The sequence below is a fragment of the Trichinella spiralis genome, assembly GCF_000181795.1.
Source record: "Trichinella spiralis strain ISS 195 chromosome Unknown Scfld4, whole genome shotgun sequence".
Lineage (NCBI taxonomy): Eukaryota > Metazoa > Nematoda > Enoplea > Trichinellida > Trichinellidae > Trichinella > Trichinella spiralis.
In genome coordinates, this window is record NW_003526943.1 from 6,386,721 (window position 1) to 6,407,120 (window position 20,400).

Here is a 20,400-nt window from a genome sequence, read left to right on the forward strand (position 1 = left end):
TTGTTTACAATCTAAGAATTTTACTTTCATATTTACAAAGTTTCTTTCATTACGAAACAAACATCCATATATATTTTTTTATACATGTCGATGAGGTTTGCTGTTTGTATGAAAAATCCTGTTTAACGTTCATATATTTCATATAAAATACAGTCGAGCATAAGATTTTGGCCGAAAAAAAATTCCCTTTATTTAATTAAACGGTAAAATAATGAATAAGTGCATGGAAATTCTTTCGAAATTCCATGCTCACTTATAACCAAGTTCAAATGTAATTTGAAATGCAACATCAAACAGATCAGCTACATCATAAGCGCTGCTTTTGATGTGGAATGTTTAAATATTTCGTTACCATTAAAATATATACACTGAAAGGTTGCAAATGGAAATGAGAATAGATGGCAATTTAAGTGTTCACCAATGCACTAGTCGGTTTTGTTCAGCTGTTGAAATAGAAAGTTTAAAATTTACACCAAATATATAAAACTAAATTCGTTTTTTGATTTATAAATAATATTGCAGATTTTTAATCTTTTATTTAAATAAAATATACGAAGTTAAACAATAACACTAATAAAAGAAGTCAAAACTTTTCTGAAGTTGAAAATAAAATTCTTTAATTGCTAGCAAGAAAAATTTTCAGAGAACAGTCAGCCTGAAATTAGAAAAGTATTTAAATGCTAATAAATTAGCAGTTGCCATGCCTAGTTTTAGCTAACAACTTCAGCTATGGACAATTCATCACTTGTTGATTTTTCAATTGTATTACAATCGCCTTTAGCTAATCATCAGAACATTTTCTGACAAACGGAAAAGCACCTAATGCATAAGTCTCATTTAATTGCTAGCTAAAACGAAATTTATCTGATGAACTCAAATAAAAGTGAAACACTTTGAAAGCAGAAAGGAAGCGATGGACAGCACGAAGCAGAATAGCAGTTAAAGCTGCTTCAAATTCACTCTGCAGTGGACATCACGTTCTTTGATGTTAGCATTCGTGCGCCATTTGTGTGTGATTAATTTTATTCTGTCAGTATCAACAAAAGGCATTAGTGCCACAAGGAATATCAGAAGTTTATCTTCGATTGTAGATAAAATATGAAATGAAAACTAAATATTGTTGCAAAATGGTTATTTAAAATGAAATTCAAAATTGTCCAATTTATTTTCATTTTTGGTGTTGCGTTATAGTTCAGTGCTTTGCGTTCCAGAGTTATTCGAATCATTTTTTATTCTGTTCCTTGTTATGGCTGATGTCCCTGAGTTACATCTTGTACCAAATCGTTGCGGGATTTGGTCCAATTCGGTGGTATGGTAGGCAGGATATATAAATTAAAACGTGCCGGCGAACAGAAATGTTGATGTTCAAAAGTATGCGCTGAATGTATAGCATGTGTTCCTGGTTATTAACAATTACTTTATTTTGGTATAAGATAAAGAAGGCTGCGGGGGTGCAGTGTGGACAGATTTAGAAGTTCCGGCTGGGATCGATCGAAAAGATCACGTTGAAACCTGCCGGGTAGATGAGTACCTGGCCTATATAGACTGATGGCAACCGTAAAAACTTGGGGTACAGATAGTACATTCAAGGTTGTACCTCAATGATATCAATAGTATTTTACCATCCATGCCATTGTGGCGAGTAAGCTGGTGCCAGTAGTCTGTTGCTATGTACGGTTGAAGATATTGGCAAATAAGAGTTTATTTTTCAAACTTCAATAAACAAAGCGGCTGTCCTTAGCGTCAATCTTTATCCACAAACAATAATTTGTAATTTTGATATCGCCCTGATACCACTTTGTTAATGTGGTTCACTGATATGTTGTTTACTATTGTTGTTGTTAGTGCTGGTGGCTAGTGAAAAATAAAAATCACCATTTAACTTATTTTTTGTATTGTTTTTTCTGAATTATTACTATCGCATTTGATATAACGTCACTTTGGTACAATAAAATATAGAATAAAGATAAAAATTCTATTCGGGAAAGCTGATTATGAAAAAGTATAAACTTCACCACAAATAATATATTTAAATAAACAAAATTTCAATGAATGAAGAAACTTCAAACAGACACAATAAAATTTTGAAATAATATTTCCATTTTTTATGTTACGTCACTGCTATTAAAGTTACGTAATCCAAAATGGAATATTTGAACCAATGAAATGAAAAAATATTACAGCTAATCACAAGGGAAAGATTTGAATCAATGAGCAATTAGACAAGGAAAACCAATACGACAAAGATTTGACGGTCCAATAAAATAGCGTGGTCAAAGACCAATAAGTGAACAGTGGGACCGAGTAAGAACGAACCTGATATGCTAGCTGTAGCTGTTTCAATGATTATTTAGTTTATAAAACTATTTGAAAGTGAAGTTTTATGACACAGTAAAAGTTATAACTTAAAAAGAGCTGTTATCGTTAGAATAGACTCGTATAAAACATGATTGTCACATAAGGGTTACTGTAATAGTTGACAATGTTGACGCGATGTAGATGAGACGGATTGACAATCTGATGGGCATGTTCGAATATTGTGTTGTGTGAGTGCTCTCTAACCACAGATCACAAAATGATCCACCACAGAACTTGTATTCGATTAACACGCTCGACGAACCGTTCTCTGTTGAACGAGGTGAACGAAGTATCTCCCGACTACATGAACCAACAAGTAGAAAGTTCATAATTATTGACGGAATATAGTCATTACGTCGAAGGCAGATCGGAATTGCCCCCAATTTAAACACAGTTCACAGTTAACTTGAGCATCGAAGATACCGATAACAAAAACAGAATTTTTTATAACACTTCTTGAAAAAACTAATTTTTTAAAATATAATATATCTGTGATTTTTGTTTTCTTTTTATTCAATTATATAATTATATTTTATATGTTTTAAAAAATGAAAATAAAACTGTTACTTATTTGTACTTGATTTTGCATTATAAAGATTAAGAATTATTTTAAGGAAGTGTAACTTGCATTCACTGTTTGTACCGTTTTGTTCCTGGCGCAAACTATCAGGAAATAGTCAACGACCTTATTATGAGGACATGGGAAAAATGACTAATTTAACCGAATACTTTAAAACATGAAGAGTTTTTTAACATCACAGACTAAATGGAAGTTCTCTGTTTGTGAAAAATTCTCTTTGGCAGCAATGGCCGTTAGATCTGAATGGCAAGATTTGCATGACTTTACTTTAAAAAATTTAAATTAACTGCTTTCACAAAATATATAATGCCGTCTGTTTTTTTATTATTATAAGTATCTTTAAAGTTTATAAAATTATTTCTTTCTGTTTATGGTTTGCTTTAATATTTGTACTGTTTCAAATTCATATTATTGATGTGCACGGAATTTCTGCTTATATTAACAATACAAACTATCATATAATTGATTTACATAAATAAAACGACAGATTTTTATTTACGTACTATAATTGACAGTGCAGTGAACGTAAATTTTTATAGTGGAATAAAATGTGAACTTTTCATTTTCAGTTAATTTATCATTTCATCTATAATTAGAAAATGAACATATATATATGTTTATTTATTTATTTATTTATTTTCATCATAAAATATAAATGATCAATGCTAACAAGTAGGTAAATGATGTGTAATCAACAGTTTAAAAAAATCTTAATATTATTACGTAAATCAGTAAAGCATCAAAATAATCTTAAGGCTCTCAACTAACTATTAAAATATTAAGTATAATTTACATCTAAGCAATCTTATAGTAAACGACAAAATATTAATATGAAATGTAAATAACCTAAAAATTTAAGTTATGCATACCTGATTTTATTAAAAGCTCTTTACTTCAAAAAAATGGACTTTGTCAGCAGTGTCCTGGGTACTGGAACCAAAAAGGACTTTTAAATTATCTTCTAGTGCAAGCACCATAAATCTGCATTCTGTGATGAATGCAAACAATTGACAGACACCACGCTATTAGGACTTCCAACAAAAAACTGCGCAGTCAATTAATTTTACGAGAATTTTATCACAAACCTCATTAAACTTCAGAATTTTCCAGAAACAGCACAACCGCCGATTTGCAGAATGTTAATGTTGGAACACTTTTCGTCGTTATGCCGAATTTGAAATTACACCAGTGTGAATATCAATGTTTGCGTTACGTTTGTGTGCAGTTTGCCTTTGCCTCTGGTTATTGGTCAAAAATGCTTTCGCGTTTCCAATGGCTTGCAATTATGAAGCTCCAAAAGTTGAACACGTAAGGAATACTTTTAATTTCATACTTTTTTCATTTGAATGCTATTTCTCACCGTTTTAAATTGTAACTGCAAAAATTTCAGTATGAAACATGGAGCTTGTTCAAACAAGTTTACATTTGAACAATAAACAAGTTAAATTAAATTAAAATCAAAAATTATAATGAATTTAAATTAAATAACAGCGGTTTTGCGTTGATAGAGTAATGTATCCAACTTTGCAATTGTACATTTTCAGTCTTGTTACATTATTGATTTTTTCATTTTTTACCTTTCTCACTAAAATAGAAAGAAAGAGATTCAGACCATTAGAGTTTATGTGAAAGTATCTTCTTTATGTGAACAGCACTTTAAAGTCTTCACTTGGGTTTTCCACAGAGAATACTGTCTTGGGTTATTTATATACCATATGAAATTATTGATTGTTAGGTATTATTTATTATTTATACTTTAAAAAAGCATTACAATTTTGCAGTAAATTGGTGAAAATATTATTTTTCTTTTATTTTTTTCAGGTTATAAGCAGCGTTCGACAACGGATATCGGACACTTTACATCACAGAATAAAGCGTAATGTTTTCCATAAGTTGAGGATAACTCCATATTTCGACACAAGCATTGACCGCCTCTCAGAAACCAAACGCAAATATGTAATGGAAAATGTTAAGCTTGCCTGTTCATTTTGGCAAGAAGCGCTTTATGTTCGGCCATTGGTCAGCGCATTGCTTCTGGACAGGTGATTGTTGAGTTCATTTTTTATTGATTACAAAATCAGCATGAGAAAACTTTCAGGCAGTGCTCTCCAAATGAGCCAATACACCACGATGGTCGAACGTGTTGCGTTTCGAAATGCCAACCCGTGACTACTTGCGGGGAAGTAACTATTCCAGAATCTCATTTGATGGTAATTATTCAATCCTTGAATTGAATTTAATGATTGGTATGTTTAAATTTTTTTCCAGAACTGCCGCATTTTTGATGGATCTTGCCCTGAGGACGATCTCCTATCCATGGGTGCTGGCATACCAGACACTGATTTTGTTTTGTACGTATCTGCTGTGAATGCAGATCGATGCAAACAGAAGGAAAATGTAGCTTACGCTGCTCATTGTCAAATGGAGTCGATTTTAAACAGGTTGTTTAAATGTCTTTATTACTTATTATTGAAATTTAAATTTTAATATTAAATCTTGTTCTGCTTTTTATAGGCCAATTGCTGGCTACATGAATATTTGCCCTCATGCAGTATCTGCAGAAGAGAGAGACCACGAAGCGTTGTTTTCAACAATGAAACATGAAATTTTGCACGCTCTGGTAGGGTTTTCTGTTATTTGAAGTATTTCAAAAGTTGTGCAACGAATAATTTTGAAACTTTGAAGGGCTTCTCCGCCGCTTTGTTTGCTTATTTTCGTGATGACCAAGGTCGACCGTTGACTCCGAGAAATGAATTTGGTACACCTGCAATTTTTAACAATAAATTCGGCTTTTACCAACCAAGTGAGGCAGTGGTGAAGACTGTTGTACGAAATGATTGGCTTGTTAGATCCGGTGTGGTGAATCACACGGTACATCTTCTAGTCACTCCGAGAGTTAAGGTCTGAGTTCAGTTGTGAATTCACTGATATTTACAAAATTGTTGCTTTCTTCTTCTTCAGCTCGAAGTCCAACGTCACTTTAATTGTAGTCAGCTTGAAGGAGCTGAACTTGAAAATCAAGGAACCGTTGGTACCGTATTTGGACATTGGGAAAAACGACTATTTGAGGTGATCTTATGATTGATCTATGTTTATATTATCAGATTGGTTATGGTTTTTTCTCTTTTTGCTCTTGACAGAATGAGGCGATGACTGGTACACACACACAGAATCCAGTTTATTCTAGACTAACATTAGCACTGATGGAAGATACAGGTTGGTACAGAGCCAATTACAGTGCAGCTGAGAGTTTGAATTGGGGTTCCAATTTGGGCTGTGAGTTCGCAATGAAAAGCTGTGGCGAGTGGATTTCCAACGCTAGAAAAAGGTTTTTCGAGTTGTAGTTAGGTCAACATATTTATTTGAAATTTTCAGAAATGTATCTCCAGCACCGTACTGTACAGATTTGAAGCAGAAGACTGGGTGGCAAGGTATGAAAACTAAGTGCAGTTCAAATCGAGATTCATTGGCACTTTGTCATCTTATCGAATATCCGAAAGATCTTCCAGAGGAATACCAAGTATATTTTACAATATGTACATTTTAAATTAATTTTTATAAAAAAATGAAATTCTTTTATACGTAACAAAATTGAAACGCATATCTAATTAATTATAGTACTTTGATTACTTGGAAGGTGTAGAGGAAGAAAGTCTAGGTCGATATGGCGGCTCAGTGGAAATTGCCGATTATTGTCCATTTCTGCAAGAGTTTGAATGGCGTAAAGGAGAGCATCATGAACACAGGGATTCTCGTTGTGAACTGACTGGCAACATGCCAAGTAAACGTTTATTTTTGTAAACATTTTTCAGCTTCAGATGTGCATTTTAGCGGACAGTGCTTTGAACGGCGCAATGGAATGGTACGGACCAAATTCTGCTTGTTTTGATTTTGCCAGCGTATGGTCGCAACAAAGCTGCCATGTGAGCAGAACGTACATTCATCACGGGGCTGGATGTTACGAGGTAAGAAAAACATTGAGGCGTTAAAAAAGCTTTTTTTAAAATAATTTTAAAATAAATAAGAAATAATAATGCAGCAGTATTTTTGAAAATTGTTTTTATTTGAGAATGACACAAAATTAATGTGAATTGATTTTTATGAATTTTTTTCCGGTGTTGTTAGAAGGGTTCAAGATCAACTTGTTCTACAGGCCGGATAGCTCAGTCGGTTAGAGCGTGGTGCTAATAACGCTAAGGTCGTGGGTTCGACCCCCACTCTGGCCAGTTGGTTTTGTTTGCACATTATTTATTATAAAATTAATGTTTTTACTTCTCTGTGACATATTTTATTTAATTTTTAAGTAACCTAGGATTAGATGAAGTTTGTGCAATTTTAACAGTCAATGATATGCTTATGATGATTGCAATTCATAAATTATTTGTAGAAAAGTTTTGTATGCCAGATAGCTCAGTTGGTTAGAGCGTGGTGCTAATAACGCTAAGCTTGTGGGTTCGACTCCCACTCTGGCCGTGCTTTTTCAGTTTATTCCTCTAACATTTCAATTCGATTTTTCATTACATATATATATATTGGTTTAGGATAACGAAAACAGTGAATTCAAGTGAGAATTGCTTAGTACAAATATTCTGGTAACTGATCAACGGACTGTTACCTTATGTGTATAAGCCATAATTGATTTTTCAATCGTGGTGTTGAGATTTTATTTCAGTAATTATTTTTTAATGTTATTTCAGTTATTTTGGTTAGAAAACATGATTATGATTGAACCGTTTGCTATTTTTTATTTTACCAGAATACTTGAACTAAATTGTATGAATTACTGACAAAAGGTGTCTGGAATTTTTTATCATGTCGATCGAAGTGCCATGAAATTCTTGAAATCTCGATCTGATTAAATTCCACGATCTGTTTCAGTTGGAGAGGGCGATTTATGTTTAGAAATGCCTTTTAGTTAATTAAAGGATTTATTTACCTTCAGTTTTTATTTTTTTAATTTCTATAGTGAAATTTCAACATGAGTAAATGTTGAGTTTTATTGCACAATTAATGGAGTGTAGCGGTTATGATTGCGTAACAATTTAAAAATAGTCATGATCGAAAGGAAGAAATAACGTTGGCGCCAATTCAAGAATGATAATTACGTTGGCCGATTTTAATAAAGGAGAAGGCCGGCACAAACATCTTGAGTTACTATTACACATTTATCTTAAATCTATTCAAAATATGACATGTTGATATTAATTATTGCTGACAATTAATTGTATTATCATTATTGTACAGTTAATCTCATTGAAAAATAAGATAATTTTTAATACTGAAATAGTTTCAAAGTAATACAAATCAAATATTCCCTATTTATGTCACTTTTGTTTTATTAATAAATACTTTCTGATCATCCAGACTTTTTTAAAGCTTTTTATTCTTATTCGTACTGTTTAAGTGTTTTATTTGGAACTGGTTATTAAGCAGTACTCTTAGCATTATAATTGCTGAGGTGACCAATTAGCAAAATGACTGCCAAATAATTTCACCATCGAAATATCAGATTATTTGCAATAAAAGTTATTAGGTGAATGATTTCTCATCGGCCGGATAGCTCAGTCGGTTAGAGCGTGGTGCTAATAACGCTAAGGTCGTGGGTTCGAGCCCCACTCTGGCCATGCCGTTTTTCATTGCTTTTACTTGTAAATATTTTTGCATTTAAATGATAAACTTAATGCTTAATTGTTTACTGGTTAAATTAAATGATTGGAAATTTAATATTTTTACGCAATCATTGATATTTCACGAAGAAGTTCTTTGTTATTTTTCTTAGTGAAACTAAGTAATTATTTATTAGACATCTTTTTTGAAAATTCTTTTAATTTAAGAATACATGACAGATGTGTTATGTTGTTATTTTGGTCATTTTATAAAACTAAATTTAGTTGGGTTAAATTTCGAATGTTTTTTCTGATCTTTCTATTCTTTATTCTAGTATGAATGTGCGGATGGTCGCCTTTGGTTGAAAATACTGAATGGTACATGGCGCTATCCGTGCTACAAAAGTGGCCAAGTGATACATTTGCGTAAAATTGTGGGCGATTGGTATCACGAAGGCTCGATAATTTGCCCACATTGTACAGAACTCTGCCAGGTAAGTTCTCCATTCCAAAAGATGAATAAGAATTCTATAAGTTTGATAATATCATTTTTCAGGAGAATTTTACGTGTCTACCAGAATCTGAACCTGCCATGTATATTGGAGACGAGGTGCAACACCTCCGCTGTGGGTGTGCATCGAACTTCAGTCATCGCGTAGTTGAAATGATCATTTTGCTTTACTTAACTAGAATTGTTGGGTACATTTTACGGTTCCGCCTATGAGGCAGCCAATAAGTTGCTTTATCGACAAACTGTGTGTGAATTTTTTCCGTCTTATACAATTATTAGTAAAACAACTGTAATCTCGTATACAGCTGAAAGTTTTATTCAGCTAGAAATAGCAAAGTTTATTTACTCGAATATTATCCATCCGTTCAGATTTCTTTTTCAACCACGGCGCTTCTGGTGGAGTGCTGGTGTAGTCGAAGTGCTTCTCCTCGAAATGATGCCACTCGGTTTTTGCACGGAAGCCTTTTACATAGCGTCGAAAACGTAAACTTGGCACGTACGTAGAGCTTTTCGGAAACGCCGTAATGCCGCTGTGTTGTTCATCAGTCAGTGGATGGAAACGAACAGCATCTTCCAAAATGTGTACATTTTTTGGCAACTGTGAACTTCGGGCCATCTTACTGTAATCGCTAGTGATGCTAACCGGCTTGAGGAAATAATTTAGCACGTCTTCCATTGTTTTCAATTCATGCAAGCAGCTATTTAAAATCAATTTTCCCAAACTTATTTCTAAGTGATTCAAAATTTGAAATTTCATTTTCGCATCCTCCAGTGAAAACTCTTTCCAATTTTCATTCCAAGACGGACAGTACTTTTTCACTGCATTTTCTAAACGGTTCTGTAAATCTTCCGGGGGGACATAAACGTTTAAATGTTTCAGAACACTAAACATCAGTAAATTTAGTCAAATTCAGCTTCCATAGAATTTACTTTGATTTCCATTATTATTACTGTTTCTATGTTGCTGTTTCTATCTTTAAATAAGAAGAAACTTGTTGTAATTTGTAATGTGAATTTAAATTTAAAATGCACGTAACAGTGAAATACAAAACTATGTTGAAATATCAAATACTAGATGCAAAAAAACAAAACGTTATTAAGCAAAAACGTTCACCTCCTAGCTCTGATTTTGTCCTGTGCAACAAAATCATGCTGGCCAGTTTTTTCTTCAGCAACTAAATTTTCTTCTATACATGATTCCTTTTTAATTCCCATGCTTGAAGTCGAAATTGTTTGGTGCAAAATATTGCAGCTAGGAATATTGGAAAGTAGTCGCAGCATATCCGAAAAATATTTTTCGGATGATTTTACGCTGAATCACGGAATTAAATATTAAAATGAAAAAAAAAACAAAATCTGAATTACTGTAAACTGTAACTACTCTATCTTGATTATCATTTATAATTATTTTGGAATATTGTGTCTTTTAATTTAATTTAATTTAAATGAGGCATTCATATTTTTTTATCTATTAATTTTCTTATAACTTTTTATATTATATTTTATATATTATGTATGAATTATATATTGATACTGTATGTAAAAGACGGAACGATGGATTTGTACATAATTATTATAACCTTACTGTATTATCATTGCTTAGAGAAAAAAAGTACTACTGACGGACTGACCACTTGTGGTCAGTTTGAATACGTCATTCTGTGTTCATTATTTTTGTAGTTTTCACAGTTTTGACCTTTGAAACCTTGTATTACTCTGTTCCTATTGCGTTAGGAAGAAAATGAAATCTTAGAGATCCGATGTATCGCAGAAGATTTCATTGAGAATCAGACTGATGAAAAAAAGGTAGAGACTGTGAAGAACGGAAGCGACACCAGCGTCACCATTCGTCTGCCTCGGTATGAATTACCGAAGTTCCATGGAGACGTGTTGGAATTCACAGCCTTCTGGGAGCAATTTGAAGACAGTATGCACTCACATCAGGATATCAGTGACTCGGCGAAGTTCTCACATCTTTGTTCGTCTCTCGGTGGATCTGTTCTTGCAGCACTAAATGACTTATCTCTTACAGTGGTAAATTGCTTCGCTGCGACTAAAATTTTGAAAGACTGTTTTGGTCGCAGGCGCCGTCTGATGATGTAATGCCACATGAGAAAGCTGTTGGAAGAAGAACCGTGCGTGAAAACTTCTGCTGAGAAATTCTGCCGAGCAGCTGTGTGTTCAACTGAATTTACATGTACGCGTGTTTAGAGCGCTTGGGAAAGATTTCACTTCTTGACGAATTACTGCTGCAGAAGTCATGTTGGAACTGTTCGAATTTACTTTTCTTTTCGTCATCAGGAAAAAATGGGAAGAAGAAGTTTTCGTGGACTATGCGAAGAACTCCGATATAGCTTGGTTAGCTTCATTTTTGAAGAAACAGGTGCGTAATGAAACATTCAGTTGCTAGGACGCAGCTCTTGGGTCATCCTAGGTCAGCTAAAGCTATAAAAACACATGCGAACGCCGAGAAAGTGACTACAGCTGCCGCATTACAAGCAAAGGTAGAATCTCAGTCAGACAGTAGTGCTTTCTGTGTGGTGCACATATCGTCTTTCACCGTCGGAAATTTTCACAAGCGACGCCCGAAGAGCGATGGAGTTTATGTGAAAAACGAGGCCTTTGTTTTTATTGCCTTTATAAAGGTCATGTAGCAAAGCGGTGTTCCCAAAAGAAACCCTGTGGTAAAGCTGCTTGGAATCTAAAGCATCATAGACCGTTACATCAATCAGGAACAATGGGAAATTTGAAACCAGCAATGGGTGGATATACGTCATGAAGGAGAAATAAAGCAGTACCCGGACGCCCCAGCAATGGGAAGATATATGTTGGGAAGGAGAAAAAAAGCAGCATCCGGACGCCCGAGCAATGGGTGGATATACGTCATGAAGAAGAAATAAAGCAGCATCCAGGCGCCCTTGAAGAGAGTTGCTTGTTGATTGGAACATTGCGGATTAATGGCGATTATCTGGAGTATATAATGGACCCATCTCGATGCCAAATTTTCAGCAACTTGGTAAGAGTGATTACTTGCTATCTCCCATTCGTAAAGAATTTCCGAAAGAAATCGAATCAGAGGCAGTTAGAACTAACAGTAGAGGAACTGAATAAGGCAGAACTTTATTGGTATAAAACGAAGCGGTTTGATGAATTCCGCTCGTCCAAACAATGAAGAAATTGCAGTTGATCGAACCGGTAGTGGTATGATGGCATCACTCCATCGGCGGCCAGGTGTAAACGACGGAACGATGGATTTGTACGTGATCATCATTATATCCTTACTCTATTATCATTGTTTAGAGGAAATAGTATTGACGGACTGATCAGTTGCGGTCAGTCTGTGTGTGTCGTTTTGTGTTCATTATTTTCGTTGTTTTCCCAGCTTTGGTCTTTGAAACCTTGTTATTACTCTGTTCCTCTCATATATGAGTAAATATTGGTATATTATTCGTGTGATCAAAGAAAGAGAAGAAGATGTTATTAGTAAATATTGGTCTTATTGAAACTCCGCAGGGCAAGCATTTAAAGTTTGTTCTTGCTTATTGGAATTTCGTAATTTGCAGCAAGATCTTTACAGGAAGCCACTACATCATCATCATCATTTAGTACATGCATCATTTATTTTTGGCGATAGTCCAGATGACTGATTTACACAACGATTGTTATGGAAATGTAAAAGTTTATGCATGAATTTCTAGGTTGGATAGCAAATGCTGCAGTGTATCTCTACTTAGTGTTGAAAGTGAAAAAATTGTAACGTGGCGGAGTAAGTACCGCACTGGAGTGGACGACATCGTTCCTGAATCGATCCACGATAGACGGCTCCACTAAAAACGAATTTTAAAATCACATAACTTCTCTTCTTTTCCAAATATTTGATTCCTTGTAGCAATGCAAAAAGAAGTTAATTTCAACTTTTACTCATTAGCAATGATTTACAAATTCTGAAACTTTTAAATAAGCAAAAGCTTCAATAAAAAAGAAAAAAAGTTTAAATTTCAAAAATTAACAATTAACATGAAAAAATCTCAAAACGATCAGGTTTCAATTAAATCGACAAATATCACGCAGTTCAAAATTCTGAATGCCTAAGTATATTTCCACTCAAAACAGTGCAGTGAAATTCACAACGTAATGAGAAACTTCCTCCTATTTGACTATGCAGAAATTATTTTAAAAAGTTACAAAAATTAAATAATACAGCGAAACAGTGAGCTTAAACAAGCAATAGCATTATCAGCAGAAAATGTGACACGAAAAGAATGCTCTTATTGCTTCAGGTAAAATTAATTTTTCGAAGGTAAATCACGATTTGCCTCTTCTACGTTGTCGCTGCCATCCGCAGACGTGAGATTAAGTAAGCAACCAACTGCGCCAAAATAACCCTAAAATAGAAAACAAATTTATATTTACTTTCAAAATTTCTTTTTAAAATCACATACTTCGTGACGCATAAATAGAGCTTTGACTTTATTCTCAGACCAATATGCCAATGCATGCGCAATATGCCTCATCGATATTGAATTTATGCGAAAAAAGTTCCCAACAAAAAGAATAGTTTTCAATTTCTAAATTATAAATAAATCAGTATTTTCAATTAAAAAATACAACCTAAATCATAGTTATTCACTAATTTTAAATTACTTCAATTAATTGTGGATTGTTAATGCCAATTTGATATTATGAATATGGCAAATAAAACGTACTTCTATTCTGGCACATAAAAATGAAAGACTAGCAATGTTGTAAGTGATTGATACCAAAGCAGAAGAAGCAAGATCTTCTTTCGTAGTTTGTTTCTGCTTTTCTGGATGAATCATATTACCAAAACTGTAATTATAATAACAAAGAGGATTAAGAAGAAACGCATTATATCAAAGGATTACCTAGAAGCAACAGTTGAAGCCTTCAAATTGAATGGTGCGTAATCGCCACCGTATATATCACCAACAAGCTTGTCAACTTTGTTATTTTCGCCTAGGGAAGCTAACTCTAAAGCCTGTTCAAACGTTTCACAGCCAGTCAGCAAGCAACAAAGTCCGTGAAACGTACCCCCGCCTAAACTAAAAAATCTCACCATTACCAAAATTTGTTATCTTCTTAACAAATATTCATTCATTTGAAGAAAAATATAGCAAACAAAAAAGTCAACATAACAAATTAAATTCAAAATAAAAATGAAAAAAAACCAAACCTGGTCCCTGAAACTCTACGAAACGAATGATCTTCGGCAACTGCCAAAATCGACACACCGGAGCCAACGTTGACCACAAGATAAGGTGGATCAACCCTGCTTGTCAAAAATTCCGATTTGCATGTTTCATTGTCCAATGGATTTGTGTAATAAAACGCTTCAAGTGAATTATGCTTTAATATATACTGAATACCAGAAATCAGCGTATGCAGTTCATCCATTTTCTTGAACTTCAAACTCAGACTCTACAACAAAAATATAAATCAAAATAAAAGACTTTTATTATGTCCTAAAAGAATATCCAATTTTTAAAGTTAACAGTTGTTCTATTTTATTAACTACGTGTATAAATTGTCCATGTGCATATACTTTCAAATGCAATTCTTAAATTTGATTTTACACAGCAATGATCATAATTAAGTTAGGCAAAAAGAAGAAACTTCTTTTCTGTAACGCTATTTCAAAAAATATGAGGCCAAAATATGCAGTGAAATTTTATAATTACAAAAACAGCATGTACAATAATAAATGTTTGCTTCATCATTAATTTTAATGACTTTGACATTTTTCGCAAGATCTGTATATTTTATAAAAATAAAATTTGCATAAAAAACAAATTCATATTGAAAAAATAATTTAAAAAATAAATATTTCGTACGAATTATTTTATTTATGCACTGATAAAAATATTTTGCAAAGTAATTAATATGTTAATTCACTTTTACCGTCCTTTCACTTTGAACAGTTTTTAATTTGTGCTTCTTACTGTAAAGGTAAACCTGCATTTTCAAATGTGGAAAATTCACATTTGATTTTACTATTACAATCAAAGCGATTGTTTTAAAACTAATCTGCACCAATTTGATCCACAACATTTTACGAAAAATTTACACCATAAAAAGAATAAAATAGACAGTTTATCAGTAATATGACGAAAACTGCAAAACTGTTCGTATATCACGTATGTTTGACAGAATAAAACTAAAATTACAAATCAAAATCAATCATGTAGAAAATGAAAGTTATTAAAATTAATTACTTATGCATCATAAATTTATATGTAATTAGTGTCACACATGTCATGTCAAACGTTTTTCTCAATAATTTTAAATTAATTTCATATTTTCTTTGTCATTATCAAGTTATAAATTTAACTTTTCGCGCAAATGCTTTCCCCGATATCTTGAAATGAAGAAAGAAAAAATATTAAACGTGACACCAGTGTTCCTTTCCTATTATAACGCATAAATTAATAAATAAAATAATGTACTTAATCAAAACTGTCACTGACCTCTTCCATTATCGTTGTGCAGTGTATACTGCTTCAAGTTATTGCTATTTTTTCCATAATAAAAATCAGTTTAAAAAATACTGCCCTGATTTGAGTTTCAACGAAGTATAAACTAGTTGTTCCAAAATGAATAGTGTATTTCAAAAATAGCGAAGAAATGAAAGTGATAACATCAGTTTTCCATATAATAATTAATTTAAAATTTGCTATCAGTTGGCACAATCTTTTCCAGTCTGTAGCTTCTAACTGAACATATCAAAAAATTCTACATTCAGTGAATTTCAAGAATATCAATGCTAGAAAATACAATAAAAATGTTTTTAGTAAAAGTTAGAAAAGTTACAAATTTTCAAAATTAAAAATATCCAATAATCTAACTTCAATTTTTTTCAAATAAGTAAATTTTTAAAAATATTCTAAAACAATATTAAAAATTTCCCTTATGAAGACACTCAAATATTCACCTGACAAGCAGAATCATATTTGTGAGCACCACCTCCAGTAGCGCAAACAGTGCTACTGTTCGGTGCTAAACCTTTGGATTTTGTCAAGGCAATGAAGCCAGGCATGTTGCTGGTAGGAAACCTTATAAAATGAAGTGTTCCAATTCTACCCTAAATGAAATATTTTAGAAAATAAAACTGAAGTGTAAATGAAAAACGAACGTTAATTTTTTGATCTTCCAACTGCAGATTTACATCCCGAACACCACTGTCACCATAGGCGGTTTTGCTCAACAGATAATGTCTGATTTTTCGTGTTGTCTCGGCTTCTGGAACAGAATTCACCCTCTCATCAGTTGGCTCAAAATATACCAATTTCACCAGAGTACCACCAATGTCAATTCCAAACCAAGGCATCACTTCAAAATATTAAATAACCTTTTCGAAATGAAACAGGTCCTCACAACATACATGGTTCATCTGCTGATAAATTGTGATCTTTCCATCCAGCTGGAGGATTTATTTTATGACCGCTGCTTGAGCAAAATTTCGAACACCAATCCATGGCTGAATAAAATTAATTTCTGAAAACACTAATTAGAAATTAATTTGGAACAAGAAACAAAACAACAACAAAAAATATTCCTAGAATAATAAACAGAAGATAATAATAAATAATCCTCTTATCAATAATCAACAGAAGTGTCCACTCAATTCTTATTCTCCTCTGCCCATTTCGGTTAATGAACAAATATATATATATATACTCAGTGATGACTAAAGTTCTAAATAAATATAATAACTGTTTGAAGCAAATGATATCAACTAACGTATACTACAAAGCAATAAAAGCATCATGTAAATTCTCAAAAAATATTCTCTAAACATTCAACACATACACGTGCTAAAAAAGAAATGATAGCAGTAGCAAAAATTTACTACATACGCATTAGCTTTATATTAAAAATGAATTATCGTTTTTAATTTACTTTATAAGCAAAATTAGCATAACAGTACCCAACAAAATGTAGTGATCAATTGATAATAGTGAACGAATATTTTGATTTAAAATATAAATATTAATCGTCAAATAATCTTGAAATATATAATAAAATAAGAAAAAATAAAGATTACTTATCAAAAATTTGAAATTTTATTTGGCGAAAACATACGGTTCATTTAAGATTACACTTGTCAAAATGCAGGAACAATTTAATTATCGAGTAATCACGCAGTGATTATTTAGCTGACAAGTGATAAATTTTAGACTTAAATCCTACAATGAATTTAAAATTTTTGTAGAGAAAGTTCACAACTCTCTTCAGATTTTTATAAATTGCATTTTTTTCAAAAATAAAACAAACATTTAAATGTAAAAAATGTGACATGATTGTGCCCTATTTCAATCAACAAATGTTTGGTTCATAATGTCCCCTTTTATGAAGTAAATGTTTTAAATCAGATATTTTATACTTTTGATAAAACGTTGTCTACACAAATGTAAATAAATTAAAGTCAAATTAAATAAAAAGCAGCACCAATTAAAAAAAGAATGAAATAGTATACGTAAAAATGTAATGATTATTTATTTATTTTGTAGAATTAAACATAGAAATTGACAAAAAGAACTTTAAGCAAACGTTGTGAAAAATTTAAGTACAAAAGATCAAATTGAAAAAAATTAAATATAAAAAATGGATAGCGATTTGCAATTCATTTTAATATTGCATATTTTTAGCGGTAAATGCGTTTTTATACATCATAACACCTAATTTTCTATTCTTACTGTCATATGGAAAAGACAGAAAATAAATGAATAAAATATAATTGAGCTTTGCTTGAAAAATTTTTGATATATATAGATATAGTTTATAAATGATGAATTTATAAATTTGGAAGCAAATTCTATAGTTTTCTCATTTATAAATGTTGATGAACAGTTACTGGATTTGTGTATTTAGATAATTTTACATGTGGTGATAATAATTTGAAAAAACTTAATGACGCGTTGACAGTAAAGTTACGGAAGCAGCTTGAAAGTTTGGAAGATTAATGACGGAAATGGTTGTTACAGTGGGCAGTTTTATCGTGCATCTGTTTCGTAAAGTTTGTTCTGCCTGCTTGGTGAAATCTTGGAAAACCGGTAGCGAAAATTTTCAAATAAGGTCAGTAATTGTGCATGATTTTAAAGTTATATTTTAAAATTTACATCAATCCTGGTCTGTACATTCTGTAATGGAATATTTGAAAAATTTTTCGCGTTGATTATTCATTAAATTTTTCGTGATGATTTCTTTTCAGTTTGTGGTGTAGATTTTTTCCTTTTTCTTTTGAATACTAACATCAAACAGCATTATTAGTAGTTACCACATTTGTTCTGATGCAGACGGTGCCTGTTTGGTGACTGGCTTAAGAATGAGCTTTTACTGGGTCAGGGTTGGAGAGATCTTTTTGATGAAAATTCAGCCGTCGCCTTTTCACTCTCAATTTCGCGCTGATTGTTCGCACAAGGTCGATCCTCACTTTCTTCGTTTAAGCGCTTTTCGTTTACATACGGTAAGCAAGTATGCTTCATTGCTTGATTCGAAAATTGCAAAGCATCTTTAAAATGTTCCAAAATGCAATTCATTTTTGAATTTATTTCCTCTGCGTCTTTTTTCATAACTGTTTTCAGCAGTTGATTTAGCATTTCTTGTAAGCCTCCATGCCAAATAGTTTCACTCATTCTGCTCTTCATTGAATGTATGCATGTTTGTGTATTTATATATTTTTTAGTTGCTATTAATAATTGAAAATTAATATTGATTTATAATATGTATATTGTATGCGTAGCTTGAAGCTTTTTAAACAGAAGTAATATAATTAGCGACAATGCGAATCCAATGTTTAACAGCGTCATCTCTTCTTGCTTATGAGCTTTTTTAAGATTCTGTGTTAGATTATACTTGAATAAATATTATCATAAGAAAGAAAACTTGATGGAGTGAAAAATATATTGAAATATTGATAGACGCAACCGTATAGCTGGTTGGATAATTTTTCAGGTAACATTCGGCTAAATAAATTCAGCGTTTTTTTATTACGAATTATTTTTCTGCGTTGAAAATGTTCAGAAAATTTGAACATGTAAAATACATTATTGGTATGAATTATAAAAATTGACGTAAAGTGAAAGCTGATGACATGGTTTTTCATTTGTCAGAATTATTTATTTATTGTTTTCAATGCCTGAAGGTCGGTTTGTCACTTGCCAATGTAATTCAGTTTATAATAATTTAAAAATTTCTTAATTAAGTCTGATAATGACGCGAATAAGAACAGTGAAAGCGAAAAAACGCGTCTTTCCAGTTAAGCATCTCTTCCAATAGTTTGTTGTATTTCAACGAGACAAAGGTAAATGAAATTTAATTTTATGATAAAATAAATTCTTTATAAATGATTTAAATGACGTTTGATTTCATATGTTCTCATTTTAATAAGAATTGTCCAATGGAATAATAGAACGTGCATATTTATGAGAAGAATATGTTAAAAAATTGTTACAAATTACGAGATTTTCACCGTGTATTTGATATTGTAAAATCAAATCTAATTTCTTCCCATTTAATATTGTTTGAAAAATAAATATTAAATGGAAATTGTTTTTATTTTTTCAAGCAAGTGAGAAAATGTCACCTAAAGCATATGGTTGTCCCGGAATTAAATTTTGTCAAAAACCTGCTTTCAACTGGTGTAATCAATTATTAAATGACCTGCATTTCTAAATCTGCTTGTCGAGGAGGATAAGTAACACCTTCTGGAATGATCATTTTCAAAATATGTAGCACTTTCATTTTTTAATTTAAAAAAGCAACAAAAAATATGCGTATATATGTAGAAATTTTTAATTTTCTTAACAAATTGTTTATCGAAGATTTCTCTTTTGACTTTATGCTTATGTATGTGATTTCAATGTAGCTTCTTCTTCTTCTTCTTCTTTTGAAATGCATAATGCACTTTGTGCAAATTGGTGAGAAGCGATCAGCATGTTTGAGTTAGAAAATAATCCAACGGTGGATGGAATTTCATTATTCTTTTAGCAGATCAAATTTAGCTTGTCAAACAAACTGATCAATGTCTCGAAGAAGCCAAATACTCTCTATACGGGCAAAAAGAGGCTTAATTTAGTTTGACTTGTGTGCTCCAGTTCGCCAAATCGTACTCAGCAGAGAATTTGCAATTTGAACTGTGAAGTATGTTTGAATTTATTAATTTTACAATGAAAAATATTCCTTCTACAATGAAAAATCTCTTTTTTTAAATAAATAAATGTATGATTATCATTATTCCAAAAAATGTCGCATTTTTAATAATTTTCGTAATGAAAGCATTTCTTCACCGGAAGCTAATGAAACAGTAAATGAAAGAATTTTCCATG

General features: G+C 32.1%; 5 protein-coding genes and 3 non-coding genes across 8 annotated transcripts; 6 read left to right on the top strand and 2 right to left on the bottom strand.

Moving 5' to 3' along the window:
* Positions 1 to 4,138: 4,138 nt before the first annotated feature.
* Positions 4,139 to 9,268, top strand: Tsp_01582 (leishmanolysin family protein). Its single transcript, XM_003377339.1, has 13 exons — positions 4,139 to 4,246; positions 4,760 to 4,980; positions 5,037 to 5,148; positions 5,207 to 5,379; positions 5,453 to 5,558; positions 5,624 to 5,809; positions 5,900 to 6,007; positions 6,079 to 6,266; positions 6,314 to 6,458; positions 6,557 to 6,719; positions 6,770 to 6,903; positions 8,880 to 9,038; positions 9,101 to 9,268. The coding sequence occupies exons 1-13, from the start codon at positions 4,139 to 4,141 to the stop codon at positions 9,266 to 9,268; spliced, it is 1,971 nt and encodes a 656-aa protein (XP_003377387.1).
* On the top strand, positions 7,091 to 7,164 carry Tsp_01581. Its single transcript has one exon. It is a non-coding gene; the product is annotated as a tRNA-Ile (tRNA).
* On the top strand, positions 7,338 to 7,411 carry Tsp_01580. Its single transcript has one exon. It is a non-coding gene; the product is annotated as a tRNA-Ile (tRNA).
* Positions 8,489 to 8,562, top strand: Tsp_01579. Its single transcript has one exon. It is a non-coding gene; the product is annotated as a tRNA-Ile (tRNA).
* Positions 9,269 to 9,377: 109 nt separating the features above from the next.
* Tsp_01578 (conserved hypothetical protein) lies at positions 9,378 to 10,270 on the bottom strand. The gene is made up of 2 exons (XM_003377340.1): positions 10,170 to 10,270; positions 9,378 to 9,939 (listed from the first exon to the last, which is right to left on the bottom strand). Exons 1-2 carry the CDS (start codon positions 10,268 to 10,270, stop codon positions 9,378 to 9,380), a joined length of 663 nt encoding a protein of 220 aa, XP_003377388.1.
* Positions 10,271 to 11,250: 980 nt separating this feature from the next.
* On the top strand, positions 11,251 to 11,834 carry Tsp_01577 (hypothetical protein). Its single transcript, XM_003377341.1, has 3 exons — positions 11,251 to 11,375; positions 11,433 to 11,679; positions 11,715 to 11,834. Exons 1-3 carry the CDS (start codon positions 11,251 to 11,253, stop codon positions 11,832 to 11,834), a joined length of 492 nt encoding a protein of 163 aa, XP_003377389.1.
* A 947-nt stretch (positions 11,835 to 12,781) lies between these two features.
* On the bottom strand, positions 12,782 to 16,400 carry Tsp_01576 (pantothenate kinase 2). The gene is made up of 10 exons (XM_003377342.1): positions 16,206 to 16,400; positions 16,005 to 16,154; positions 15,405 to 15,431; positions 14,755 to 14,826; positions 14,250 to 14,494; positions 13,942 to 14,118; positions 13,762 to 13,885; positions 13,498 to 13,623; positions 13,365 to 13,440; positions 12,782 to 12,882 (listed from the first exon to the last, which is right to left on the bottom strand). Exons 1-10 carry the CDS (start codon positions 16,398 to 16,400, stop codon positions 12,782 to 12,784), a joined length of 1,293 nt encoding a protein of 430 aa, XP_003377390.1.
* Positions 16,401 to 18,035: 1,635 nt separating this feature from the next.
* Tsp_01575 (hypothetical protein) lies at positions 18,036 to 19,747 on the top strand. The gene is made up of 4 exons (XM_003377343.1): positions 18,036 to 18,148; positions 18,347 to 18,539; positions 19,279 to 19,330; positions 19,641 to 19,747. Exons 1-4 carry the CDS (start codon positions 18,036 to 18,038, stop codon positions 19,745 to 19,747), a joined length of 465 nt encoding a protein of 154 aa, XP_003377391.1.
* The last annotated feature ends 653 nt before the right edge of the window (positions 19,748 to 20,400 follow it).

What these genes read in the sequence shown, in the direction of transcription:
- Tsp_01582 (XM_003377339.1), top strand. Translation starts at nt 4,139, where the DNA reads ATGTTTGCGTTACGTTTGTGTGCAGTTTGCCTTTGCCTCTGGTTATTG. An exon ending in ATGGAGTCGATTTTAAACAG is followed by an intron (nt 5,380 to 5,452) that starts GTTGTTTAAATG and finishes TGCTTTTTATAG; the next exon opens with GCCAATTGCTGGCTACATGA. An exon ending in ACGGGGCTGGATGTTACGAG is followed by an intron (nt 6,904 to 8,879) that starts GTAAGAAAAACA and finishes TCTTTATTCTAG; the next exon opens with TATGAATGTGCGGATGGTCG.
- Tsp_01578 (XM_003377340.1), bottom strand. Translation starts at nt 10,270, where the DNA reads ATGGGAATTAAAAAGGAATCATGTATAGAAGAAAATTTAGTTGCTGAA. An exon ending in GACAAAATCAGAGCTAGGAG is followed by an intron (nt 9,940 to 10,169) that starts GTGAACGTTTTT and finishes ACTGATGTTTAG; the next exon opens with TGTTCTGAAACATTTAAACG.
- Tsp_01577 (XM_003377341.1), top strand. Translation starts at nt 11,251, where the DNA reads ATGTACGCGTGTTTAGAGCGCTTGGGAAAGATTTCACTTCTTGACGAA. An exon ending in GGAAAAAATGGGAAGAAGAA is followed by an intron (nt 11,376 to 11,432) that starts GTTTTCGTGGAC and finishes TCATTTTTGAAG; the next exon opens with AAACAGGTGCGTAATGAAAC. An exon ending in ATGTGAAAAACGAGGCCTTT is followed by an intron (nt 11,680 to 11,714) that starts GTTTTTATTGCC and finishes CATGTAGCAAAG; the next exon opens with CGGTGTTCCCAAAAGAAACC.
- Tsp_01576 (XM_003377342.1), bottom strand. Translation starts at nt 16,400, where the DNA reads ATGCCTTGGTTTGGAATTGACATTGGTGGTACTCTGGTGAAATTGGTA. An exon ending in AATATGATTCTGCTTGTCAG is followed by an intron (nt 15,432 to 16,004) that starts GTGAATATTTGA and finishes CTTCATTTCAAG; the next exon opens with ATATCGGGGAAAGCATTTGC. An exon ending in CTCTATTTATGCGTCACGAA is followed by an intron (nt 13,441 to 13,497) that starts GTATGTGATTTT and finishes TTTCTATTTTAG; the next exon opens with GGTTATTTTGGCGCAGTTGG.
- Tsp_01575 (XM_003377343.1), top strand. Translation starts at nt 18,036, where the DNA reads ATGACGGAAATGGTTGTTACAGTGGGCAGTTTTATCGTGCATCTGTTT. An exon ending in AGCGAAAATTTTCAAATAAG is followed by an intron (nt 18,149 to 18,346) that starts GTCAGTAATTGT and finishes CATTATTAGTAG; the next exon opens with TTACCACATTTGTTCTGATG. An exon ending in GCGCTTTTCGTTTACATACG is followed by an intron (nt 18,540 to 19,278) that starts GTAAGCAAGTAT and finishes TTCTTAATTAAG; the next exon opens with TCTGATAATGACGCGAATAA.